General features: G+C 39.3%; 1 protein-coding gene across 1 annotated transcript in view; it reads left to right on the top strand.

Annotated features, from left to right (window-relative positions):
• LOC150081318 (zinc finger-containing ubiquitin peptidase 1-like) overlaps window positions 1–16178 on the top strand; it is a 114812-nt gene that overhangs the window by 27029 nt on the left and 71605 nt on the right. The window contains exon 2 of the mRNA XM_090380161.1: window positions 9374–9442. Coding sequence (XP_090236287.1) covers window positions 9374–9442 — 69 coding nt within the window. The remainder of the gene's footprint in view (window positions 1–9373; window positions 9443–16178) is intronic.

Below are 16178 nucleotides of genomic sequence, written 5' to 3' on the forward strand. Positions count from 1 at the left end.
TAGCAGTAGGTTTCTGTATTTTGGGGCAGTAGTCAGCAGTTTAATAACTGGTTATTTGGTGCCTCTGATTAGTATTAATAGTGGCATATGATGTAACAAAGCAAGTTCATACAGCATCAGCTAAAAAAACCCAGCACTTCCCATATCACCAATACATCTCCTCTAACAGTTTGTCTAATTCTGCCTTGAATTTATTCAAACTACATACTTCTACAACACCAGATGAAAGTTTGTGCCAACAATAAGTTACCTGCTGGCTGAAGACAAATTTTTGCACATCTATCCTACAACCATCCTTCCTCGGTTTGAATTTATGCCTTTCATGTGCGTAGTCTGAGCAAGAGGAAGGTTTCCATCGGCATCAAGCTTACTTGATCCATTCAGAGTCTTGAACACCTCATTTAGATCCCCTTGCAGGTGTCTAGTCTCCTGATTCTGCAATTTGCAGAACTGAAGCCTTTCCTGTTAAGAGCATCCTCTTGTTCTCCTCACTAATCTTGTTACTCTTCTCTGCACCTGCGCCACATTGTTCCACAAATGAAGCTTCCAGACCTATATAGAGTACTCAAGAGTGGCCTAACCATTGCCTTATACAATTGGATAATCACCTCTTTATACCTACTGGTAAAATTCCTGTATATGTATTGTAAAATTCCTGGCAGCCTGGCTGCACTGTTGAGAGAACTTCATATCTGACTGTGCAGTATTACTGCTTTCCATACAAAATACCTTGCATTTGTCAATATTAAACTTCAGTTGCCATTTCTCAGCACATCGGACTGATTTGTCTAAACCTTGTTGTAGTAGCGTACCCTGAGTACAGTTGTTAACCACCCTGTCAACTCTCGTATCATCTGCAAACTTAGACATTAAGCCCTGTTATTAAAAAAAATTTCTGTTTATACTTTGGGACAACCAAACAGTCAGAGGAGTTCACAATATAGACAGAATACAAGAAACAGCACCGTATTCAGCAGTCACGGGCTTGAACCCCAGTGACTCAAGGCACGTGTACTTATGCACCCGTGTGCCCGATCCCTAGGCCACGGCAGCCTTTTTATGCCTTCATCAGTATCATTAATAAATATAAAAAACAGCAGTGGGCCCAGCATGCAATACTGGGGGACTCTGCTGATAACATTAGTCTAAGGAGAGCAGTGCCCATTGATAACCACTCTGTTTTCCCATCAAGCTTACTTGATCCATTCAGTCTTTAACATCTCATTCAGACCTCCATGCAGGTGTCTAGTCTCCTGATGCTGCACTTTGTAGAACTGAAACCTTTCCTGCTTATCCATACATCCATAGCAGTAACTTGCACTGAATGCCGTGCTGCTCCAATTTTTATAGCAGTCTTTAATGTGCTACAGTTTCAAAAGCTTTTCTGAAATTCGATTATATGATCAGGATTTTTTCCCATCCAGCTTCTTTGTTACTGTGTCATAGTACCATTTTTGCATTTAGCTTCAAATTTTCTTCTCCTTTCTTCTCAGTTATCACAAAATCATTTAGCTCCCACAAGGGTGTAATCACCTCCTTATCTCTGCTAGAAAAATTCCTGTATACATTGACAAGACACCATGAGCTACTCTTGCAGACTGTCTGCACTGCTCAGAAAACTTCATATCTGCCTGCACAATTACCCCCACGTCCCTTTCATTCTCTACCACTGTCAGTGTAGTACCACAGATTGATACGTTGCTCTGGGGTTGCTGTTTCCCATATGCAGTATTTTACATTTGTCAGTGTTAAACTTCAGATGGGCTGAGAGGTGGCAAATGAAGTTTAACATTTGTCAATGTTAAACTTCATTTGCCACCTCTCAGCCTGTCTGCTCAACTTTTCTAGATCCTTTTGCAGCAGCGTACTGTCATTAACAACCCTGCCCGACCTTCATATTGTCTGGAAATTTGGACCTTAAGCCTGATGTACCATCGTCAATATCATTAATAAATACAGAAAACAACAATGGACCCAACACTGAACCCTGGGGTACTCCACTAATAACATTAGTCCACAAAGAGCAGTGCCCATTAATTATTACTCTCTGTCATCTCCCACTCAACCATCCCTTTATCCATAGCAGCAATTTGCCTCCAATGCCACACTGCTCCAATTTTTGCAACAGTATCAAAAGCTTTTCTAAGATCCAAACTTATATCAAAATTATTCTTTGCATCCAGTTCCTTTGTGACCACATCATAGTATCCAATCAAATTGGTCAGACAAGACTTCCCCTTAACAAACCCATGCTGTGTCCGTGCTGTAACTGAAGTTGTGTCTAGATGATCCTGCAGTGCCTCCATTAATTTCCCTGGAACAGAAGTAAAACTAACAGGTCTGTAATTACTTGTGGCTCCCTTTGATCCTATTTTGTGAATTGGGGCCACATTTGCACATTTCCAGTCCATGGGTACCCCCCTCCCCGAGTCCAAGGAAGCTCTCATAATTATGGCGAAGGATTTGCTTACTTCCTTCGATGCCTTCTGTAATAAAACTGGATAGATCCCATCCACTCCACGTGCCTTTCTTGTGTTTATCTTCAACAATTTCTCCTCCACTTTACTCTCAGTTATTACAAAATTATCTAGCTCACTGCCAGAGTTTAATTCACATCTGGCATTCCCCTCCCTGAATAACTCCTCATGTGTGAATGTAAATGCAAAATATTCATTTAGTTTGTTAGCTATCTGAGCAGGATCATCAACAGTTGACCCATCGATATCAAGTGGACCAATCTGATTCATCCCATTCCTTCTTGAGTTTATATAAGTAAAGAACTCTTTGCTGTTTTTCTTTGCCTCCTTTGCTAAAGATTCCTTGTAATCTGCCTTTTCCTGCCTAACCTACTTTGTGACTCGGTTACAGACTCGCTTATATCTATCATAGGTTTCTGTGTCACCTGTTAATTTATATGTATCCCCTGCATTTTTCTTCTTTGCCACATGTCTCATTAGTTCATCTGACATCCATTTAGGCCTAAACCTTGAACAATATTTCTTAGTGGCATGAAAAGCCTAGTACCTTCCAAGATTAATTCTTTGAATTAATCACAATTACACACATTAATAATAATAATACATTATCAGTTACATTACTGATTATTATTATTATTATAATTAAAAAAAATAATCAGTAATGTAACTGATAATGATATTGATCAATATAAAAAATTAACACTTGAATCAATTCATATTTTAAGAGCGTGTAAATAAAAAGCTTTCAATAAATGGTCTGTATACTTAATTTTAGGTTTAGCCTGTATACTCTGTATGCCACAGTCACAATAGATAACGAAACATTATATACAAGGTGTCTCAAAAATATTGGTACAAACGTTTAGGGGAGGTAGGTAACATCTAAAGGAATGTGAATCGCATAGGAACTCATAACCGGAAACATCACCGTAAGTCGGTACACGGCGCTGATCATCAGTTCGCGAGATGGAAAATTTCTGGTTTACTCATTCAAGCAGTAGTTGCTGCACGAAGAGCATGCATCAAAATACGAACTGTGAGCTTGCAGACATGCACCTAGTGTATGGATTAGCAGAGGACAATGGACGAGTCGCTCAACGTATTTATGGAGAACGCTTCCCAGACAGACATGTACCGGACCACCGTTTGTTTGCGTGTATGCATCCAAATTTGTACGATTATGGGTCATTCTGAGGTAACAGGAGTAGTGTGGGCAGACCACGTTCGATGCGAACTCCCGCCATTTAAAAAAAGAGTGTTGAATGCCATCCAGAATAATCCTACTACCAGCACACGTGCTGTTGCCTCTGCCTTAGGAGTGTCTCATTGCAGTGTACAGCGTGTCTGACACAGCGATTCCTTACACCCCTGTCATCTCCAAAGGGTTCAGTTACTGCTTCCCCAAGATCATCCTGCACTGTGGCTTTTGCGCAGTGGTTTCTCCAAGAAAGTGTTCAAGACTTGAATTTTCCAGCCTATGTTTTGTTCACGGATGAGGCTTATTTCACTCGGGAAACTTATTCAATCAGCACAATGCCCATGTGTGGGCTCACGACAACCGACATGGTGTGTGCCCCCATGTGGCACAACATCGCTTTGCAATAAATGTGCGGGCAGGTATGGTCGGTGACTGCTTAGTCGGCCCATACCTGTTACCATCCCGCATGAACTCTGCTAAATATCGGATCTTTCTTGAACAAGTTCTACCAGGGTTACTTGACGATGTTCCAGCAAATGTGAGATGCAACATTTGGTTTCAACATGACAGGGCATCTGCCCATTGTGCCTCCGTAGCCAGGTGGGAAGGAGCAGCTGTGCGTAGCACACGCTTCTTGATTAGACCAGGGTTCGAGCCCGTCACCACCAAATACGGAGGATGCGGAAAGGTCAGGGAATGACCACTGCAAATTCCCGGAGCAATATGGCCTTGGTTGCTAATGCTCCTAAAACCAAATAATAATGACAATAACAATCTGTCCATTATGGAAGGTGTGTTCGTGACCATTTGAACAGGCGTTTTGGGCGTCGATGGATTGGCTGTGGTGGACCCATTGCCTGTCCCCCACGCTCACCTGATTTATTGAGCCTCGATTTCTTTCTGTGGGGTTCTCTCAAATCTATCGTGTATGAATCGCCTGTGAAGACGGAAATTTATCTCGTGGCGAGACTCGTCTGTGCTGCTACTACTGTCAAAGAAACTCCAGGTGTGTTTGACCGAGTCCACCAATCCATGCTGTGTCAGTGTCACGCATGCATCGCGTCTCATGGTGGAATCTTCGAGCATCTGTTATAACATCATGAAATGCATCCATCCATCTCGTACTCCATTGTTAATATTATGTCAAATAAATGTTTGCCACTAATTACTGTCTTGTGTCATTTCTGCTTCTTGCTACTACTTTCCCATAACGTTTCCGGTTATGGGTTCCTATGTGATTCACATTCCTTTAGATGTTACCTACCTCTCCTAAACGTTTGTACCAATGTTTTTGAGACACCCTGTAGATATGATATTTAAATTTTCTGTTACAACAGAATGAAAATTTATTAAACTACAGCACTACTTTCAGAGAGATAGATTCATACCTATATTTACTTCACTGTGCACTCCTACGTATCACATTTTACCTTGGCGCATCAACAATTAAACCAAATGTTACAATTTTCAGGTCTCAGCTTATATAGATTCTCAAATCCATAAGTGGTGCAATTAAAATAGTTTCTTTAGAATGAATAAAATTTCCATATAACGAACAGATTTCGTGAGACCTGGGTATGCATTGTTTGCACCTCTAGCCTTTAAGCAATAGAGCTGCTGCTAGAAAGCATGAATTAGGAGCTAAAAGGATTAACATTCCACAATTTACAATCGCCTTTCCCACATACTGTACTGAGAAGTCATACTGGTCAACTGCTTTCTTTTGTTCATAGCCAGTGGAAAAAATTAAGGCATAATAAATAGTTAGGGAAGGACGTTACATGGTTGTTTTCTATTAAGATTATTACTAGATATATTAACACTCTTATACCACATGAAATTATACAGTTTATTAAGCTATTCGCCTAAACTATTGAATAAATATATATATATATATATAGAAATAAATAAAATATATTTATAGAAATAAATATAAAGAAAAAATATATAAAAAGAAATCGCCTTAAAAATTTGTGATTACAGGTCTTATGAGGCCCCCCCCCCCCTCTATCATGAGGCTCGACGCTAGTGCCTCATGCGTCTACTTATTCTTTGGCACCTCATGTGCCAAAGAATGCAAAGAAAAGTAGCAAAGACTTTTTTACCTATGTAAACACTAGAAGGAATAGGATGAATCACGTCGGTCCACTGAATATGAATGATTTAACTGTTAATGGTCCTGCTCAGGTTGCTGACAAACTGAATAGATATTTTGCATCTACATTCACATATGAGCAATTTTTTAGGGATGGGGATGCCAGAGTGTATGAAATTTTAACTGAGCAAATGATTTTGTTATAACTATAAGGAAAGGAGGAACAGAAATTTTTAAAGCTAAACATAACAAAAGGCATCAACTAGGATGGATGGGATCTATCCAATTATATTAAGGGAGGTAGCAAGTGAGGTAAGAAAACCTTTAGCCATAATTATGAGAGCATCCTTGGATTCAGGAATAGTCTCTGTTGACTGGAGATGCAAATGTATTCCCAATTCACAAAGGGGAAATCAAAGGGCAACATCAGTAATTGCCTACTTTTTAGTTTGACTTCTGTTCCAGGGAAAATAATTGAGTCACTGGTTGAAAAGTAATGCAGGACCATTTAGACAAGAATGTAGTCATACTGTAGTCACAGCATGGTTTTGTGAAGGTGCAATTTTGTTGGACCAATTTGATTGAATATTATGATGCAATAACAAAGAAACAAGATGCAAAAAATAATTTTTGCATCATATACTTCTTGATACTGTTCCCCATAAATGGCTACTGTACAGGTCAGAGCAGAGGGCCATTACAGACAAGTTACTGCTGTTGATAATGGGATGATTGACTGGCAGAAGACTGTGTTATCAGTGGGTACTGCTCTTCTTCTGTTAATGTTATTATTATTATTATTATTAGCTACATGGTGCAGGGAAGCCTGAGGCTTATGCTGCACTAGCCAAAAAAAAGAAAATTCCCCGAGTTACCCTGAGAGAGAGAGAGAGAGAATCACCGAGAAAGAGAAGAATGATGATATTAGTGGGTTCCACAGCATTCTCTCCATTAATATCGTTATTGTTGTTTCTGTGTATACTAATGATATTGGTGAAGGCATAACAGGCTTAATGTTTAAGTGTGCAGATGAGGTTGCTAATGTAACAGGTTTTAGGAAAATTAGGTATATGGGCTGAGAAGTGGCAATTGAAATTTAACATTGACAAATCAAGGGCAACTGTATATGGGTACAAAGGGTACTAGGAAAGTTTTGCAATACAGCTTTGTTTATTTAATTTTTTCAAAGTAATTTCCTCTACATTCAATACACCTCTCCATCCTCCGAAACCAATCTTTAAACCAATTCTGCCAAGTTTCACTAGGGAGTAAAGCACACTCGTTGTCCCAAGCCCGTAGAAGGTCCTCCTCACTGGAAAACCGCCTCCCTTTTAGCTTCATTTTCACATGCGGGAACAGTGCAAAGTCACAGGGAGCAAGGTCTGGACTGTAGGGAGGGTGCTCGAGAAGTTTCAGTCCTGTCGTGGTCAAATATTCGGTGCAGGCTTTGGCGCGGTGAGCTGCAGCATTATCGTGATGGAGGTACCAGGTGTCCATTCTTGACTTTGGCCGCAGGTTCTTCATAGATCCAATGACTTTAGGCAGGCATTGTTCAGTATACCACTTAGCTGTGACTGTCTTCTGCGTGTCCAAAACGACACGTTCCACAATTCCACTCGATTTGAAAAATACAGCTTTCATTTTCTTCTTTACAGATTGGGATTTTCTGACAACGGGTGTGTCATCATCATCAAAGACCCAAACTTTGTTTTGAGCTTTGGTCGGCAGATCGTAATAGTACAGCCAAGTCTCGTCACCTGTCACGATGTTGTTCACATACCGAGATTGTCCCTTATCAAACTTTTTTAACATCTCCCGGCACCAAGTCACACGTCGTGTCAACTGCTCTTCAGTCAGTTGATGCGGCACCCAGAGAGAACAAAGTTTCTTCACGTGCAAATGATCTTGCAGAATCGAACGAATTGCTGGTGCATTTAGGCCCAAAGTATCCTCTATCTGTTGGTAGGTCACTCGCCTGTTTTCGTCAAGCATTTTCCTCACAGCAGTAACGTTTTCCTCCGTAACTGACGTTCGTGGCCTTCCTGGCCTCTCAGAATCCTCCAGAGTGAAATTTCCCCTTTGGAATTCTCTATACCACCTGAATATCGTTGTACGATGTGGACAATCATCATCTAGTGCAAGAGTCATTTCTTCTAAGCGCTGGTCTATGGTTAAACCCCGCACGAAATTATACCGCAAAACTGTCCTTATCTCATTTCGTGACCACGATGCCATCGCAAGCACTTTACACTCTCACTACTAATGAATAACTGAGCCCATCGACTTGGCGCGGCGGCTACTATGCACGTATGAACATGTCTCAACATGCAGCAACAAGCAGCTTCCTGTGATTCATTGTTGCGTCATATTGCAAAACTTTCCTAGTACCCTTTGTATATGGGCAACTGTAATCCTAGCGTGGACCAATTGTGCAGTGCCAGTCTCAAGGTAGTGGGGGAATGAAAAAACTGGGGGACTTGTTTAGTCAGATAAGCAGTTCTCTGAGCAGTGCAGACAGACTGCTATGACAGCTCATGGGTTTTTATATTATTATTATTATTATTTGTATATGGTGCAAGGAAGCCCTGAGACTTATGCTGCACCAGCCAAAAAAAAATTTCCAAGTTTTTGTCAGTGTTGTGCAGAAAATTTTCTAGCTGGGATAAGGAGGCAATTATTCTACTGTATAAGGCAATGCTTAGGTTTTATCTTGAGTTATTACTTAAAGATTTGAAAGCTGCATTTTGGGAAGGAAGTGGATCTGTTGGAATGGGTGCAGAGAAGATTAGCAAGGGAAACAAAAGGATGCTCTTACCAAGAAAGGCTTTTGATCTGCAAATTGCAGCATTTGGAGACTAGGCACCTGAAAGAATATCTGATTGAGATGTTTAAGTGTGGAAATGGATAGAATAAGCTCAGTGCTGATGGCATCCTTCCTGTTGCTCAAACTACACATAAGGGGGCAGAAATTTAAATTGAGTAAGGATGGTTGCAGGATGCATGTGCAGAAATTTGCTTTTAGCTAGCAAGTAGTTGATTGTTTGAAGAAATTTTTATCTGGTGTCATAGAAGTGGGTAGTGTAAATAAATTCAAGAAAGAAGACAAACAAATTAGACAAACTGTTGGAAGGGATGGAGGTGATAATGGAAATTTTTCTTTTTTTTTTCCCCGTGATGTGTCAGTTTCCTTTCTTGCATAATTTATTATTATTATTAGCCATATGGTGCAAGGAAGCCTGAGGCTTTTGCTGCACCAGCCAAAAAAAAAACATAACTGAGTTACCCTGAGAGAGAGAGAGAGAGAGAGAGAAAAAAAGAACAGTCAGAAGTAGAAGGGAATCATCAAAAAAAGGGAAGAATGATGATATCCAGCTCAGAACCCTGGGTGTTCCAAGCCCATACTTCCCCAGATACGAGCCCCTGGGGTTTATGCTACTAACTTTCTTAAGTAGCAATGAAGTGCTTTCATACAAAACTTTTTTATTTAGTAATACTCTAATGGCCTTTTTGAATTTAATTAAAACTTATTTGTTTTTAAAATTATCATTACTGATTTTTTTAAAAATAATGTGTGGATGGTAAAAAATTTAAAAAAATTCTTAGTTTCTGCTGCAGTGCAGTTATCTGGATTTCCTCTCGCAGCCTCTGACAAACACAAAGCTTTCAAGAAAGGTAAGAATTTAACTTTTTTTTTATTTATATCAGACATTAGATCAAAATGTTTCAGTTTTAAAGACAGCTAATTAGTTATTGCAGAATTTAAAAAAATTCTGGTGTTATCAATTTATCTAGTATTTGTATGCACACACGCGCACATTATTGGCTATAATAATACCAATTGGTATTATTATTCTAGCCTCCTTGTAGCACTATAATAGGTAGTGGACAAGGAAACCAGAGGACTTTGCTGTGCAAGGAAAAAAAAACGAACAAACCCTATCTGTGCGTTTTCCTATTCCCTTAGGTGCTGATCTAGCAGGCGCTTCTGTAGCCAAGTGGGAAGGAGCAGCAGTGTGTAGCACACGCTTCTTGATTAGACCTAGGTTTGAGCCCGTCACCACCAAATACAGAGGACGCGGAAAGTCAGGGAATGACCACCGCATATTCCCGGAGCAATATGGCCTTAGTTGCTAATGCACCTAAAAACCAAATAACAACAACATAACAGCTGATCTAGCATGCCTTTGAATTTCCCCAAGTCAGTTACTTGTGGAGGCAATTTACTCCCATGATTAACAATTAAATCTCACTTCAGCTCTAATTTACCTAGTTACCAAACTCGGTAGCTCACATATTTAAAATCTTGTCTCATATGGGCACCCTTTTGCCAGCCTACCTTTATTTCTTTTTATTTTTTTTTTTTGGCATAGCTAAATGCAGTATTAAGATTGTGAGCTCACAGTTCACATCTCCCTACTTGTACAAGCAATAGTTCAATAAATTACTGACACGGCATCATGTGCCCTCCTTGCTGTCTGTCTGCACTTCACCCAGAAATTGATGTATATCTGGCTCATAACCATAAGATTTTTTTATTTTTCTAATGATTTTAATTTAACCTCTTGAAGTGTACAGGTTACTTTGAGATTATTTATCAACTGTGAAGTCTAAGTTTAAAGGTATATAAAAGTTGGCAGGGTGGATAATGACAGCTCAATCCCATTCTTCCTTAAATTTATTCAAACTGCTCAGTTCTACAACACTAGATGGAAGTTTGTTCCAACAATCAACTATCCTCTGGCTAGTTGATTGTTGGAACAAGCCAATTTCTGCACATCTGTTCTGCAACCAACTTTTCTTACTTTAAATTTTGTGCCCCTTTGTTTTGGGCAAAGTAAGGATGCCACCATCAACATTTAGCTTACTCAATTTATTCAAAGCCATAAGACCCTCACTCAAGTGCCTAGTTTTCAGATGCAGCAGTTTGCAGAACTGAAGTCTTTCTTGGTATGAGTATTAGCATTAGTAGGGGCATATGATGCAAGAAAGCAAGCTTATGCAGCATCAGCCAAAAAAAAAAAAAAACTTCCACTTCACCCCTCCGTTCGTTCGAAATACCTGTCCAGCTCAGCCTTAAATTTTTTTAGGCTATCAACTTGTATGCCCTCTCAGCTGATTATTCTGAGCAAGAGGAAGCATCCCATCAGCATTGAGCATGCTCAAACCATTCAAGGCCTTATACACCTCTATCAGATCACCTCGCTGGTGCCTAGTCTCCAGACACTGTAATTTGCAAAACTTAAGCCTTTCTTCGTAAGAGCAACCCTTTGTTCCATTCACTAATCTTGTTGCCCTTCTCTGTACTCGTTCCAGCAGTTCTACATCCTTCTTGAAATGAGGCCTCGAGACCTGTATACAGTACTCAAGGTGTGGCCTGACCATTGCCTTATACAAGGAATAATCACCTCCTTATCCCTGCTAGAAAAATTCCTGTATATCATTGACAAGACACCATGAGCTACTCTTGCAGTCCATCTGCACTGCTCAGAAAACTTCATATCTGCCTGCACAATTACCACCAGTGTAGTACCACAGAGTTGATACGTTGCTCTGGGGGTTGCTGTTTCCCATATGTAGTACTTTACATTTGTCAATGTTAAACTTCATTTGCCACCTCTCAGCTCATCTGCTCAGATCCTTTCCAGATCCTGTTGCAGCAGCATAGTGTCAGTAGTGTCCTTAACAACCCTGCCAACCTTTGTATCGTCTGCAAACTTGGACATTAAGCTTGATATACCATCATCAATATTATTTATAAATACAGAAAACAATAATGGACCCAACACTGAACCCTGAGGGACTCCACTAATAACATTAGTCCACGATGAGCAGTGTCCATTGATTACCACGCTCTGTCTTCTCCCCCTCAACCACCCCTTTATCCATAGCAGCAATTTGCCTCCAATGCCACACTGCTCCAATTTGTGCAGCAGTCTTCCATGTGCAACAGTATCAAAAGCCTTTCTAAGATCTGAGTATATAATATCAAAGTTATTCCCTGCATCGAGTTCTTTTGTGACTGCATCATAGTATCCAACCAAATTGGTCAGGCAAGACTTCCCCTTAATAAAACCATGCTGTGTCCGAGTACCCTCTTGTTTCCCTCACTAATTTTGTTGCTCTTCTTTCTGCCCATTCTAACAGCTCCACATTGTTCCTGAAATGAGCCTCTGCCTTATAATGATTACCGCCTTAACCCTGCCATCAAAATTCCTGAATATCATTGATAAAACCCCATAAGCTATCCAAGCAGCACATCTGCACAGCTCAGAGCACTTCATGCCTGACTGTACCATTCATCAGGATTTTTTTTTTTGAGGTCATGCCAAAACTTAGCTGTGGTGACGTTTGCAAGCTTTTTAGCCACGATAGCATAACTGAGTTAATATGAATAATTATTATTTATTTATTTTTTTTTGAATATGACAATGAAAAGCCTGAAGTTATAACTCTTTAATTTAAATTTATCATATGTCATCTTCAAATTTTGCATTTCTTCCCACTGAGTTATGCAGTTATGCTCTTCACTCAAGTGGTATTTCCAGAGCTGGTTTTTTTTATCTGTTTTTGTTATTAAGATAACAGAAGAGAAGAAAAAGCAGTATGTACTGGTACTTAGGAACAATGTTGAGCTTCTGCAGACCGTTCAGGACCAAGATACTGACGAGGAATACGACAACTTTCTGAAAGTGATAAAGCGCAAGAAACCTATAGGTAAAAATAAATCCAAAGAAGAAAAAATTAGTCAAGAAACACTTGTCATGATGAACCAAAGATGACAAAGAAAAAATTGAGTATTCTGAGTTATGCAAAGCCATTAGAAAGAGACTCAGAGAGGACATAAGAAGATTTAACACAAGAAAAGTAGAACAAGCATTAAGGGAAAACAAAGGACTTAAATTAGTAGTCATGAGCAGTAATACAGAAAGACAAATGATACTGAACCTGAAGAATAATGATGATGTACTTATAAATAGCAGAAGACTACTATAAGTATTATATAAGGAGCAAGGGAATGATGCCAGCAGTGGGGAAGATGGATCACAAATTAGCAACACATACGACATACCCAATATCTTTCCTGATGAGTTAGAACATGCATTGAAGAAAATGAAAAATCGAAAAGCCCTGGGTGAAGAAGAAGAAGTTACTGTAGAGTTGTTAAAATTAGGAGGAAGAGACATGGCACAAAAACCTGCAAAACTCTGCAAAATGCATTAGAAAAGGTGTGATGCCTAAGGAGTGGAATAATGCAATCATAGTTTTGCTGCATAAGAAAGGAGATAAATGAGAAATTGGAAATTATAGACCAATTAGCTTGTTCTTTCACATCTACAAGTTGTTCACAAGGGTCGTTACTAACAGATTAGAAAGAATACTTGATGAGAATCAACTGTAAGAGCAAGTACATGCTTTAGGACAGGATGCTCAACTATGGATCACCTTCATGTAATATCACAGCTAATGGAGAAAGCAAATGAAAAAAAAAAAAAAACACCATTGTGCCTGGCATTTGTGGATTATGAAAAGGCATTTGACTCCATACAGCATAAGGCAATGTTTCAGGCACTGGAAAGACAAGGCATGGACATCCGATATATTAAGATTTTGAAGAAAATATATGAGAACGCTAACTCCTTTATTAGACTAGACCAGGGGTGGTCAGCTACGTGAAAGGCATATTGGAAAGAGCTATATAATAAAATGCGCACATCTCTACCAAGAGCTGATGGCTCCATCTGTTGTGCATAGCATCTATGTGATAAAACGCTTCAGACGTATATGTGGTTCAATCAGTTTTCTACAGTGCACAAGTTAATTTGTATGAACATTATTAGTTTCTTTTTAAGTGAGACCCTTTAAAAGTTATTATGCTGTCTGGAAAATGTAAATATTAAGACCAAAATAGGGGATTTTAGGCAGAATGGGAAGAGGAGTTTGTTTTTGTGGAAAGAAACGGTAAACCAATATGTCTTTTGTGTCAAGTAGCATTGTCACAGTTCAAGGGCAGTAATCTTAAACACCATTACGAAATAAATCACAGTTCTTTCACCCAACAATTTACTGCTGGTTCTGTGTTAAGGCAAACTAAAATATTGTCTTTAAAAGAAAAAAGAAAAATTTAATAGTCAAACCAAGGTTATGTCAATGTTAATTAAAGAGACAGATTTAACAACATTTATTTTGACTTTCAGTATCGCTGGGGCAAAGTGCTCTTACATGGAAGGAGAGTTCATTAAAAAATATTGCTCAATTAATTTCAGTTTTAGACCTAGAAAATATAAAACTGCACAAAATGATTGAACAAATCCCTTAATCTAGACATTCAGTGGAAAGACGAATCAGTGCTGACATCATAAATAATGCCGACCGGGCTAGCCGAGTGACTAAAGTACCTGCCCGGCAACCCAAAGGTCGCGGGTTCGATTCGCGCCTCGGGCTTGGATCAAAGTACTGCAAAAACCTTGGGAGGTGCAATATGGCCACAGAAGCCGATGCGCCAACAACTACCAAATCAAAAAAAAAATCATAAATAACTTGCAACACGAAGAGTTGGTTTATGCTAGTGCACATAATCATTTCTACTACCAAGGTGGTATGAATGTATCGTTTAATTTTATCTCATATTTTGAATACCTTCACAACGAGTGGCTGAGATATTGCACTGCTTTGAAAGTAACGCTTCACCAGTGGAGAAGACTAACGTTACTTATTCTTAGCGGATACAACCACCCAGGGCTGTAATGGAGGATATATGCAGGTATCCACATATACCCTCTGGATATTTTTAGGTGAATAGCGTAGACCTTCTGGATTTATATATATATATGGGTATACGCCATATACCATCTGGAATTCGATTAATAAGCACAGTATACTCTCTGCATATGTAACAGGGTATACCTTCTGCTAATTTTACGACTACAGCACTGCCACCATCCAGACGGCACCATTTGAAAAATGGTGTGGGATAAGACACTGTTATCCACATACTGTCCCTATTAGACTTAGGAAAGCAAAAAGGTGTAGGAGAGGAAGAAATGCCATTGAAAGAGGAAAGGGACAGTTACTCCAACACTCACTCGCTCACTCACTGAACTAAACCACTCATAAATCTCCCTGAATAGGCAATGCTTCCCCATTAGGGAAGATTGTTACCTATTCACGGTAACGAGGGCCCATCACCTCCCCCAGATGGCACCGTTTCGGTGCTTGTTGACTCCTCATTGGTGGGTGGGCAGGTACTCTGGTATTGCAATCATGACAACCCAGTTATAAAGTATAACTCCATAATATGAGAGATGCTTGATGGTGTGCATGGTTTAATCTAAAAGTATTTTTTTTTAACTCCATGATAAGATTTACTAGCCTACTCTCATTGCAGTCAATGGCCTACAACATACCCTTACTCTCATTTTTGTCTTCCTAATGTTTATGTCATACAAGACTGACTGTTTCATGGGAAACTTTGCTAGTTGAGTTAAATAACAGGGTAAAGCCATAAAATTATAAAAAGTTTGTTGTTTGTTTTTTAGGAGCATTAGCAACTAAGTCCATATTGCTCCAGGATGTGCGGTGGTCATTCTCTGAACCTTTCCACATCCTCTGTATTTGGTGGTGATGGGCTCGAACCCCGGTCTAATCGAGAAGCGTATGCTATGCACTGCTGCTCCTTCCCACCTGGCTACTGAGGCGCCATTATAAAAAGTAATTGATCAATAAACACTAAGCTATATAATGCACAGTATTACAAAATCCTTAAACAAAATATATATTTCCATAAACCAACTCCTTCATACTCTTAGGCATTTAGCCAAGGAATATTCGTAAAACTTGCAACATGATTTAAAGATTTGCTCAGCATTCAGGATCTAGTCTTGGATGAATCTACAGACATTGAAGATAAACCACAACTAGCCATATTTGCTTGTTTAGTATCAAATAATCTAGATATAAAAGAAGAACTATTAGGTCTGACTGCTTTGAAGGATTATGACTCGAGCTTCAGACTAAAAGGAGCTCTTGATCTTGCACTTGGCAAAGCTTCTGTACTGATTAAGAAGATAGTCAGTGTTGCAACTGAGAGCACCCCGGCTATGAAAGTTGTCAATAAAGTGCTTGTGGGACTGTTAACTGCTGATGCATTTTTTCCCAATTTTCACTGCATTATTCATAAGGAATGGCTAGCAGTTAAATATTTTAAATATGAACTTGTTATCGAGGTAGTTCTGAAAATAGTTAAATATATATTCTCAAGCACTAAAACACATCGACAGTTCAAAGCCTTCATGGAAGAAATAGGCAACAATTAGCTTCCAGATGATGTATCGTGGTTCCGTTTAGTAAGGTGGCTCTCGGTAAGCAATGTTCTAACAAAGTTCTTTCTTTTGATGGAGCCAAATGCTTG

This window comes from Mastigoproctus giganteus, chromosome 8 (assembly GCF_048544385.1).
Source record: "Mastigoproctus giganteus isolate SK-2022 chromosome 8, ASM4854438v1, whole genome shotgun sequence".
Classification (NCBI taxonomy): domain Eukaryota; kingdom Metazoa; phylum Arthropoda; class Arachnida; order Uropygi; family Thelyphonidae; genus Mastigoproctus; species Mastigoproctus giganteus.